A 12438-nucleotide genomic window follows, 5' to 3' on the forward strand; every position below is an offset into this window, starting at 1 on the left:
ATGCTAGGCGCTAAAATGGCATATCAGGAGATTACAAAAGAAGTGTATCACTATGAGTTGCGTAGTTCTTTTCATTAAAAAAAAATAAAAAATACGAGGCCCAATTCAAAGTTCCCGCCAGTGCACTGTGACGTAACAGTGTACCGCAAGGTGTCGGGGCGGTCAGAAGGGAGGCATCGCCGGAAGTCACGTGAGTTGTATCCCTCCTCGTGCTTACCTCGAGCGCGTGTAATATTTCTTTTAATATGTTTGTTATTCTCCGCATCTCCACGAGTGATCCAAGCAGACAAGGTTTCTTTTATTTGCTTTTCGTCGCTTAATGTTGCTAAAAAGGTAGAAGAAGAGTCAGTGAATTGACGTGATCAACTACAATGCCTAGAAGGTGCTGTGTGAGGGACTGTCCCGGTATTTCAGCAACTGAAAAAGAGATCCCACTGCATCTATTTCCGAGAAACCAACAAAGATGGACCGGTGGCTGACTGCGGTTCCCGCAGGACAGCTATCCGTGGGTAGGCGATGGATATGCTCGATGCACTTTAGTGATGAAGATTAAAACTCTAGGCGAAGTTTACTAAAACTCACAGGTCTCGATATGAGACCTCAACTGCAGGTCTGTAAGTTTCCTGCTCATCTCCCTGCAGCAGCGGCACTCAGGAGGCTTGAATTCAGGCATCACGACGCATCGGCTGCATGTGCAACTACAAACAAGTTCTGCTCATGTTCTAGACAAAACACGTACTTTATGCTTGACGTTTACTTGTACTTGTTACACTGACCAGTTCGCAATCTTTAGACGGCAGGCATCTTCAGCCTGGAGAGTATTCGATGATTCAACGACCTCGGTGTCTCAACCTTCAGCAATGCGATCGGGCGTGTCGTATGCTAGCAATCCTAATTTCTGTGAACGTTCAAATTTTTTTTCAAAACTTCATAGCTTGTTTTGTGCCCAGTATAGCTCTGTATCATCGGACTGACGGCGTGCACTCGTACACGGGCTTGTACTCGCAACGCTTTCAACATTTACCTCCATCACGTCGATCCACTGACCCTTCGTCCTCAACTTTTACAGCACGCAAACTAACCAATGGTGTAGCGACAAAGAGCTAGTGGAACTGAAACTTCGTTTTCGTTTTCTACGATCGCTCGTACAAAAAGCAGATTAAAAAAAAATAAAAAAAAGTTTAGGCACGGTCGCGGAGAGCACGAGGAGTGAAACGCACGTGACTTCCGACGAACCCACTTTTAGTGACGTAAGTCGATGCCTCCCTTCTGACCGCCCCGACACCTTGCGGTACACTGTTACGTCACAGTGCACTGGCGGAAACTTTGAATTCGGCCTCGTATTTCTATTTTTTTATAAAAAAACTACTTAACTCTATAGTGAAACAATTTTTGTGTAATGTCCTGATATGCCATTCAACGCCTATCATGAAAAAAAAAAGTTTTTTTGGCGTGTCAGAGGCCCTTTAATGATAAACTTGGCACGCGGTAATTTGAAGGACCGAAATTGCGGTGATTCGTGTTTGCAGACTGTCTTTTGTATGATGGATGAGCAGTGTGACCCTGGCTTTAAGGTCTCAGCCAAGGAGACGCAAGCAACGGACTATCGCACACCTTGGCATTCGTTTCTAAATGCAGATCGCCGACCTGAGCCACAGCGTGGTGTCTCCGATGTCCTTCCGAGTGGAGTACAAGCGACCCAGCAGTACGACAATGTTCCAGAGGAACGTCCGCTTTCACGTCGACATCAGCATCGTCGGCGACGGAAGCCCCAATGGCGGAGGTGCCCTGGACAACAAACCGGCCGTCTACTGCATCAGCTTTACGCTGATTTCGGGTACCGTATACGATTGGTCCTTTGGCCCACACAGACGCAACCACTTTTGTTTTCTGTTTTTCTTTAGTTTCGACCCTCGAGAGCTTTGCCCTTGTATATTTATATTATAAAAATGCGCCAGTCTGAAGAAATTCGCATGTGCCAGTCACAATTCCAATCAGGACCGTAGGACGTACTACATTATCTTGACCGTGGTGGTGTTTCCCTTCAGATACTTGTAGCCACCAACCACGAAGCTAGTAGTATGTATGTGGATAGTTTCTACGACGCCTGTCCCTAAAGCGTCTAAACAGGAAATCACCAGAACCGTAACTAATCACGTGAAATATGTTTTTTTTTATTAGTATTTGAGCGATAGAGTGCGAATACAAGGCGAGATACGAAACCTACACGATTAAAGCCACGGCCACACTGCTAATGCATCATTCCAACGACAGTCTGCAGACATTGATCATACACAAACTGCCTGCAGAAATGTTTCAAGCATATATCTACTACGTGAAGAAAACGAGCTTCTAACATGATTAAGGCGTGTCCGCAAATAATTTTGTCATCGTGTCCCCTGTGAACACCGTGTCTTTTGTATCTTCTTTGTGACTTATTCATCATGGTCCTGCAGCGCCATCAGGCATTATTTCAGGGGGCGAATAAACTTGAAAACGACAGTTTCGTATTCAAGGCAAGGCATTCCGCTCCTTAATAGTTTTTACAAAACAACAAAAAAAAATTTAGCTTAATTTAGTCTTATACTTCGTTCGCCCTAAACTGAAACTGCAGCCCATGCCACAATCACGAGAACTTGAGGTCGTTGATTTAAAGCGTTCTTTCACAGAACGAGCGCTCGCGCTGGAAATGCATGTCTCAAAGCCAGGAGTGCGTGCTAGTTTGAGCTTGTAGTCTTTGGCTCCAGTCTCAGCTCAAAGGACCCATGAAACGATTTTCGGACTTCCGGCCAAATAAGATGGCGTTTGGGGATGCCCCTCAACTCATACAATGTTTTCCGGGTCACGTGCGCATGACGCGCCGCGGGGTACGCGGCTTCCGGACGTGCCCTCTCCTTAGCACTGTGAACGTTGCTACAGCGAGAGCAGACTCTCCGCTCTCTCCCCATTAATAGGCTGCTAAAACCGGCCATTTTAACCGTGTGGAATGCACGTTGCAAAAGAACCCTGGAAGCTAGCCATCAGCACGCGCCCAGCAGTCTCGCAAACAGCTATGGCCGCCAGTGAATACTTCCTACACTCTGTTTCACCTTGTGTTGTACCGCAGGAAAGGCTACAAGCACGAGCTCCTTGCTCTATGGCACACCTCGGCGGCACAAGCTCTCGTGCACCAAGGGCAGCTGCCAACGCTATGCGCTCGCGCTTCTAGCCTTCGCTGCGGTACAACATAAAGTGAAACAGAGTATACTTGCAGGCAGGCGAACCAGGCGCACGAGAAAGAAAACGAACCACGCAGCTGCCGAAACATGGTTTTTATTAGCGGCGAGATGTTTCGGTGGCGCCCTCATTCAGTTATTATTCGTGACGTCGTTACCTTGTGAACAACAAGTTCGGTGGTGTTTGTAATGGGTATGGTGGAAGCCTGAAATGATAGCGCTCTCAAAGCAACACTGCCAACACCGTCAAAATTGAAGTTCTTTTATTCCTCTTATTTCCGTCAATGAGACATCCTTTGCTGACGTCATAGTCAGCATTCGGCCTATTGTGGTGGGCCGACCACAGCGACACTTTTGATCGCTCACGTCGCCAATATCGCGTTGATTACACCGCTCGTCCGGTAGGAGCCAGCCAACGTTGCTAGGCAGCGGTGCAGCGGGGAGGGGACGCTTTGACTTACTCCGGATAGATGGCGCGGCGAAAACTTCGTGTACTGAAAAAGAATACAAAAATTCCGGTTCATTTGTTTATGTTGGAACGAAATAATTTCTAAACGTTAACATTAAACTGAGAATATACTTGTTCAAAAGCGATCTCAATAACCGCACCCGCCATGACGTCACAAAGTTAGTTCCTATGGCCGCCGTACGTGAAGTCAAGTCAAGAAATAGTTCCCTTTTGTTTTTGCGGTTACGCAGCGCATTCGCGACATTTCGAGAGAAGTGGTCGTGTGTTATGGTCCTTGTGCTAAAGTAAACAAAAAAAGGGTAATAAGGTGCGCGTTCTCTCGATGTTAAAATCGTTTCATGGGCCCTTTAAGGGTAAACGGAGCACAGTTCGGTGTTCTCTTATCTTATAAATGGGGTCTTTTCTTTTTGGAGATAGAATATTGGAAGTAATAAGTGAGATGAGCGTCTCATGCCAGTTATTGGAACATATATTGTATAAATTTCCAAGCGTAAATTTCTTCGTCTCCATGGCAATGTAGACCATCCCAATTCTTTAATCATGTCGGTTACAGTCGCAAAACGGTTATACCGGACCAGAACCAAACGAGCAGCACGACTCTTAATTCTTTCCACTGCAACAATGTGGTTTTGCTGAGAAGGATCTCAGACGGTGCAGGCGGACTCTAAAACTGGTCGTACATACGAGAGATAGGCGAGCTCTTTTATAGCTTCAGATGACTTCTTTAAATTTCGTCTTAAAAATCCAAGCGCTTTGCCGGCCCTTATAACAACATCGTCAATATGTGCATTTCAACTGCAACCTGCCGATAGCGTGACGCCTAGATATTTAGTTTTTCGGTCTATTTGTACAGTTTTTTTTTTCATTCAGTTGATAACACGTTCCAACTTTTGTTTTCGTTTTACAGGTAAAACAAAAATGAACACTTTTTTACGTTTAATTACATCTTCCACCTTTTACACCGTTGTTTTATTCAGTTCAGGCCACCCTGCAGCCGTCTGGAACTCTCCTTATTTGTTATGCCCGTGTAAACAACACAATCATCCGCGAACAAACGTACCCGTGAATTTACACCGTCATTAATCTCATTAAAAAATATTAAAAATAACAAGGGTCCCAGAACAGAGCCTTGCGGGACACCGGATGTTACCTCAACAGAATTCGAAGTTTTACCATTTAAAACAACACATTGATAACGTGATAACACATGCTCTCGTATCCACTTTAGAATAGCTGTGTCAAAATTTAGGCGCGCTAATTTGTGTAATAATAGTGCGTGTGATAACGTATCGAACGTTTTTTTTTTGTTCGATACGGTATTACACGCACTATTAATAAAATAAAACACAATTAATATGTCCGCCTTGTCAACACCCCCGACCAAATCATGATATAGCTCAGTCAGCTGTGTAGTGCATGACAGCGCTTTACAAAATTCATGTTGTGATTCAAAGGAAACAATTGTGATAGTTTAGATGCATTATAATGTGACAATATAAAACATGTTCCAGTAATTTAAAACATACTATAGACGTTAGAGAAATCAGCCTGTTATTATTAACTTCTTTTTTGTGCACCGGCATCACGTGTGCCACTTTAGAGTCGTCTGAAAATTAGCCATCGTTTAGCGATTTCTTATATATTACAAAAAGGTAGGAGACAATCGCATCTGGACATCATTTATAAATTCTTGGTGATATCCCATCTGGGCCTTCTGCCTTAGCTTCATCTATACCTTTTAAAGTTCTAACAGACCTCCTATAGCAAGCTCAACTGGTGGCGTTACACTGAGCTTTCACTGATATCTATCATAGGTTGTGTTCTCAAAAGACAAGAAAACTGTATGAAACTTTTTATTTAAGGCTTCAGTTATTTAACAGTCATCGGTAATTATTTTATTATTAACCATGACATCTCCTATAGCGATAGAATCATTACCTCAGCGCTTCATATATTTCCAGAATCGTTTCTTATTCTCATTCCTCCTCTCCTAGCAGCCGTTGCAGATAACTTTCTTTTGCTTCCTTTACCTTTATCTTATACAATGACGTGAGTTCTTTTAGCTTGTTTAGATTTAGCTCTGAGCTCCTTTTCTTATACCATGCGTACATACGGTTGCGCTTCTTTGTCGGTCGCAGTAGGCAACCTGCAATTCATTTTTTTTTTTTCCTTTTGAAGTTTCGATGAGTCTATGCTCGGAATGTACTTTTTTGTGTTAGACTGATAATTTTCTGCTTGAACATTACCCATGTGTCTTACACGCTCATCTCCTCTACAAGGCATTCAAAGGAAAGGAAATCATCACAAAGCTCAGAACTGATCCCTTCATAGTCTCCCTTTTTGTATAACATGACCTTTCTACCCGAACACACTTTTTTGCGCGAAAGACGAAAGCCAAGGGTTGAGACAATAGCAGTTTGGTCACTGATACCAAGTATGAGCTCAGTGTTTTTAAAAACGGTAAAGTAGTTACAAAGAAACAAGTCAGGTGTGTTTGGATCCCGTGTAAGTACAAGGACATGCTGGCTGAGGGGTAAGCTGTTCTGCATGCATTTGAAATCAAGATTCAGTCGACTCATGGTTTTACATGCACAGAGTTTATACCCCCCTATCGCATCCAGTAGATTAAAATCGCCTTCAACCAAGTCAGTCATTCGAAACATTGAATTTGAGGTCGTGAAGTAGCTCAACGATAGCAGGGTCAGAGTAGGGAGACTGTAGAACACTCCCGCAATGAATGTTTTATTACCAGGCAACCCAACACTATACCACACTGATTCGACAGTATTGCCTGGAACGTCTAATTGGTAGCTTTTCGAAGAACTATGAACCAGTATGAAAACGCGATCCCCCTGTGATGACCTATCTTTTCTATCTGCGTTAAAAGAACTAGAAAATTCCTCGTGATCTGATACCGAGCTATCTAGTCAGGTCTCTGTTCCCAGCACCATAACAACTTGTACAGAGCTAATGAATTCATCAAATTAGTTTTCGCAATTTTGCCATTAACTACTAACACTCTAGCTTTTCTCCAGTCAATTTTCCTAACAGCACTTGGGCGTCAAGTACGCTTTACGGCAACAACTACCTCTTTTTCAGCATCCCAAGTAAACATTCTGTACATACTACAGTTGATTATAAGTTTACCATAGCTTAGCGTGACCTTATTGTTTGGATCTCCCTTTTTGTCTTAGCGTATGCTAAGACAAAAAGCGTATGCCCAAAGATGACGACGCTTTTCTTTTTATTCGAGAGTGTAGTCATCAGATAATAACAAAAAAGAACATTTTCTCTTGTGCGCGTTCCTCGCGAATTGAGCTTTTTCATTGCGAGAAGAATATTTTATTATTACTCGCCTAAGTCTCTTGTTGTATCCCAAGCCGATGATATATCTTTTTTTATATATAAGAAACCTTTACACCAATTCGGTTCTCATTAGCATCTACTGTCACTTTTTTTTTAGACGATCGGGTGTTTCAGACATGCCCTCCTGCTGTCCGCACACTATTAGGTTACTTTGTCTGTTACTGTTTTCCAAGACAGTAATCGTGTCACTTAATGCAGAGACTTGTATGATCAGTATTACTGCGGCTCCAGGCTTGCACCTTGGTGTGTTATTCAAAGTAGCTTAATTAACCGATGGATCCCAAACCGAACAGTCGCTGCGACATCACGAGAGTATATACCTGAGCACGGCTTGCTGCAGGGTGGCTGGACTTGGTCGGTTTCCTTGCGCAGGTCCCATCCGGAGGTTCCGTCGCATCTGCGAGCACATCCAGGCCCAGATACTGGGCCGACGGCCCGGGAGCCACTCGCCCCGCTTCAGCCGGCGACCCCCGACGTCGGAACTGAGCGACAGCTCTTCCTGCGGCTCGGAGTCTCTGTCGCCGACCCAGGCGGCAGACGACCTGGCACACACGCTGGCCTCCGCCGGACAGCCCATGGCGCGCTGCAAGTCCGACCAGGAAGCCGCCTGCGACATCTTTGAGCGAGAGGCCAAGGCGGCGGCCGCGGCGGCCGCGGCTTGCCACCGCCGCGTGGTCATCGACAGCCAGTCCATCGCCAACGGTCGAAGGCTCAGCTACGACCTCAAGGGTTCCAGGGACAAGGTCTGACCCCACCGGCCGTGAGCTACGAGGTGTCTCTTTTCCGTCGGCCCCTTTGGGGGGTCGGAGCGACGCATCCGCGAACAACGTGCGCGTCCGCTCGAGGCTGAGCGTAGGGCCCCTGCCGGATGGTTTGAAGGACTCCCGGAAGCTATCACTGCTATTCTTTCCCCGCGTGTCGGAGAGACAGTGAAGAAAACCGTCTTCATCCTTGGAGACAAGTTGGGCGCTTTGTTACTAGTCTTCGAGGGCAAGATTACATCTGCTCCAAGGCAACATCCCACACACCGAAGCGTTTGGGACTCGTCGACCAAAAAAAAAAATGGACTGCTGTGTACTTAAATTTAGTCTCCTGCATGGATCACCGCCGCGATGGAAGTGGCTGGTTTTGTTTGGTTCTGTTTTAAGAGTGGAGCACGGGATGACTGATTTCACACGCCTCGAGCAAAATAACTAGGTGGTTCAAGGAAAGACACCACTCGGTGAGAGGCTTCCACAGAGAAGTACGCGCCTAGGTCAGTTCAACTACCCAAAGTTTCAGCTGTCGCAGTAGTGACGCAAGCCGCCTATACTTCAATGAAAGCATTCCTCTCGAATTTCCCCTAGGATAACGAAAAAGAGTCATACTCACAGTGAGAAAGGTTAGATCCGAAAGAGTGGAATGCAGCACGATCCTAAGCTTGTCATGGACAGAGGGTCATGGGTTGAGGCAAGAAACCGATGCTACGACGTAGACGTGCGATGGTTCTGACACTACCCCATGATCGTTTGTTCCGCGTGAGTGACCGCGAAACCCGTCTTCAAGTCTCGAAAGGCTCACATAACTTATGTAAGCAGTTGTCCAAGCATAGTGCTATGTGTGTACTCGCGAATCAAACCGCTCAGTGTCTACGCCCTTGGCAAGCTAAGAGGCCACGAAAGACGTATCTCATGATCCTGTGGGCCTCTTGGACAGGAACCGCAAGTACCCCAAGTCCCATAGCCGTTGTAAACCCGCCAAACCGCTCCGACAACCCCGCTCTGGTCGGAGCGCGCTCTCCGCATGCCAGCCCCGTCTGCGATTCCCGTATAGTGTTAAACATGGATCCCCAAAACCTCAGCTTTCGATATCTTCGATCATTTCCGGAGTCCTGTTCGTCTTCGTCATGCTGCCCCGTCCTTCCAACGACGTGGACACAACGAGCAGAGAACCACACCAAGCTCTCCTTCAGTGATCATCTTCTGGATTGGTTACTTCATGAGCGAGAACAGTCGGCCATGGCTGGAATAATTTGAAACCATCGTTGCCAGGCCGTATCTTCACGTGATACATGTAAATGCATCTAAGCTAAACAAAACATGCCCGTCAGTCACTAAACCGAACGATCCATAACAATGTTCAAGAACCCTCAATGCTGCAAACGTATTAAGTCACTTCTCTTAACATAAAGGAACCAGATACGTTAGTCATCACCAATCATTGTGGATGAGCCGTTACTGTGGAAACTAATGTATTTGGAGGCTAAAATTGTGAATTTCGAAAACCCTTAGTCAAGAGAATTCGGACGCCCTACCTCTTTCTATTTTCCCTTTGGTTGGTCTTTCTTCTAAATATAGTAAACTGTGCATCCTCCAATCGGAGCTCACCTTCGTGTCTCGTTAGCCTTATTGGTTAGGGTTCGTCCTCTTATTTTCCACATTGCTTTCTATAATCAACACAAAAGTGGCAGTGAACAAAACTAAGTATATTTTGCGGATTTTAGGAATCGAAACTGCATTGCATTGTTACTTATTGTACTATTACGCATAATCGCGAGAATGCATAAGGATGAGATGGCTGCACATTTTATGTCGCCCCCTTTCAAGGAGTTTGACGGGCAATACTTAAACCGACTACAATGGGGAAATACTTTCACGCTCTTAATACGTGCAATGGCTTCCGAATCAAAATCTCGATACACCGAGTCACTCCGGTCATTCAAATGCGAACTTGTACAAATTGAGAAGAAAACTTCAGACACGAAGAAAACATATCCACCAACACGTACTCTACGCATTGATTTTGTTATCACCCGCAACTTCCAACGTTGCACCACAGGACAAATAGAACGGGTGGCTCATGTTAAAACAGGAACTGAAGAAGCGTTCATGAGAGTTTGCACCTCATGTTTCCACGTCTTTTCATTACGAGACAGATTATATATTTTTAAATTCGGGCTATTTTGTGTTACCGCCAAGCTTCTTTGCTGCGACATCTTGGATGAGAACGGTGCGCACATTACGTGCATGTAGTTGTGACCGCGTTCGTCAACTTTTAGTCCGAAATGATGCTTGACCTTTACGGTCTAAGTTATAATTTTGACGGCCGGCCATGTGCAATAGAAGTTCGGCGCGAAAGGCTCGTCCTATGGGCGATCTGGATAAGCTGACCTTTTCAAGACATCGCTCCTAAACGTTCAATTATATTTTGTATATATATTTCACATAAATGTATGTATAGAGGTGTACAAAGCATGCAAATTGAGCTCGTGTTTGGTAGTCTGTTATTTTAAAGGGCCTTCATGCAGAGGTCAAAACATTTGCTTCCTTTTTTTTTCGCTGCCAAGCTTGCAATATTATTTTTGTTATACTCAAGTACAGCCGATAACGTAGGAGGGTGTCCATGTCGTATCAGAAATCTCCAATTTGGACGACTCTTTCTATAAGCCCACCCATATGTTTCATGGTCGAGAGGGCGCGGTGAAGTTTCTGTTTCATTTTATTTTTTTAATTTTTGGGACGTGGTAAGGAAACTGTTTGAGAGGGACCTCCATTGTTGATTGAGCCCATAGTGTTTCTGCTGCTTAGCAGTTCTGCTAATATTTGATACATGCCGCTAGGGGTTCACTTTTGTGAGATATTTACGAGTCTTGATTTGAAAAAAAAAAATTGAAAGTGACAGGGCAAATCGCGGATGTCATACCTATAGACGTATTTCTTAGTTCTATTTAATTATTTCTCGTACAAATTAATTGAGACAATTGTCCCCAAACCTGCACCACAACACAACAAGAATATAAACTTGACATGTCAGTCCTACTGCGCAAATTTGACTGTTTAAAAGAGCCGTAGTATTTCGTTCGAAACCTGAAGAGTCTCGCTGTAATTTTATCCAGATTTTACGCGATTTATCACACGTTCAGTATCGACAACCGCTGAACGAGCGCGTGTGCCGCAACCTCGGATCGTGAAGTCTGGAATTCGAACCATATTGTTTTCTCTAATTTAATAAATGATCGGTTTTCAAGCGAAGACAAGATGTTTTGCCGCCAGTTTGTTTTGGAGTGGTTCAAGAGGAAGGACGGGTCAGAAACAGAGAAAAGGAAAGAGAGCATTGAAAAGAGAGAGAGAGAGAGAGTGGTCGACGTTTGGTATGCACAAGCCCAATACAGGACTCGGAAAGTTTGAGAGCGAACGTTTGTAGACAAAGCTCTGTTGCGAACTTTGCGTTTGAAGAAGGAACAGCGCACAAGATGAACGCTTCGTTGGCGCTGCGTTCCGTTTCTTCAGGTCTAGAAGCCTTAAACAAACTCGTAGGTGTAGCCAATGCAACAGCGATTTGCCCCTACTCCTCGTCATCATGCTTCTTTTTTTTTTCTTTGCTTTTTTTCTCGCGCTGCTTGCGCCACTAGCTCGAACGAACTGCTAACTTTAATTTGTGTTGTTGCTCGAGTGAGAAAAAAAAATACACACATCGCACCGAAGGTTGTATACTAGGTATACGAGTGTTTCTTATTAAACCTGTATATAAGGCGCAGTCTGTATGTATTTACTCGTCGACACCGTAAAGCCGGACTCACGCCGCTTATACATCATAAAAAAAGACAGTTGGCAGACATAAGTCACCGCAATATCCGGGGTTCGAATGCCGCGTGCCAAGTATCTCCTTGAACTTGTTGCCATGCGGCATTCGAAGCATGGATCCCGTAGTGACTCGCATTCGAATCTGTTTGAAAAAAGTCTTTTGCGTGATGGTATAAGCAGTGTGACCCCGACTTTATGCTCCACGCACCCCTGAACTGTGAGTGAGAGCAATTTAGTACTGTGTACTGACTGGACTTCACTGAAAGCCTTGTCTGGTCAGAAAGAGGAAACTGTTCAGTTACACGAAGGCCAGGGGTATTGGTCCAGCAAGCACGCGGAATCCGCTCCTCCAGAAACGATGGAAGAGGTAGGCCAACGTTATTTGTCAGTTAGATGATGAATGGGGAGGGCGCGCCAACGCGGGACATTCGTCAAGGTACGTAAAGCAGTTTTTTGTTTGTTTTATTTCCATCTTAATGTAACTGATGTTTTGAAAAAGTGAACGTGACACATTCGGTTTGAGCATGATTCGATGCGTGACACAATGAGCGCGAAAGTGTAATCAGCACGTACTCGAGGTTTAGTCAAAACCAACAGTGCCGAATACCCACTTTACCGACTGAATTGCTGCCCCGCTAGTACATTCTTTTAACAAATTAGTGATGGTCTTTATGATGTGCGACAAGAATGAAGTTAACATCGGCGATCCCGTGTTCGTGTGCAATATGTGCCTCAATCTGTGTCTCAGAAAACTTCTTATACTGAGATCAGGCAGAACAATTTGGCAAACGTTTACTGAGTGTGCGTTATCGCAAACAGGCGATTT

The 12438-nt window shown here is 44.8% G+C and overlaps 1 protein-coding gene across 1 annotated transcript in view; it reads left to right on the forward strand.

The window, feature by feature from the left end:
* Positions 1-11559, forward strand: part of LOC115324323 (serine/threonine-protein kinase BRSK2) — a 127418-nt gene extending 115859 nt beyond the window's left edge. The window contains exons 17-18 of the mRNA XM_042286343.1: positions 1639-1837; positions 7423-11559. Coding sequence (XP_042142277.1) covers positions 1639-1837; positions 7423-7799 — 576 coding nt within the window. The 3' untranslated portion in view covers positions 7800-11559. The remainder of the gene's footprint in view (positions 1-1638; positions 1838-7422) is intronic.
* Positions 11560-12438: the final 879 nt, after the last annotated feature.

This window comes from Ixodes scapularis, unplaced genomic scaffold (genome assembly GCF_016920785.2).
Source record: "Ixodes scapularis isolate PalLabHiFi unplaced genomic scaffold, ASM1692078v2 PGA_scaffold7__128_contigs__length_106722199, whole genome shotgun sequence".
Lineage (NCBI taxonomy): Eukaryota > Metazoa > Arthropoda > Arachnida > Ixodida > Ixodidae > Ixodes > Ixodes scapularis.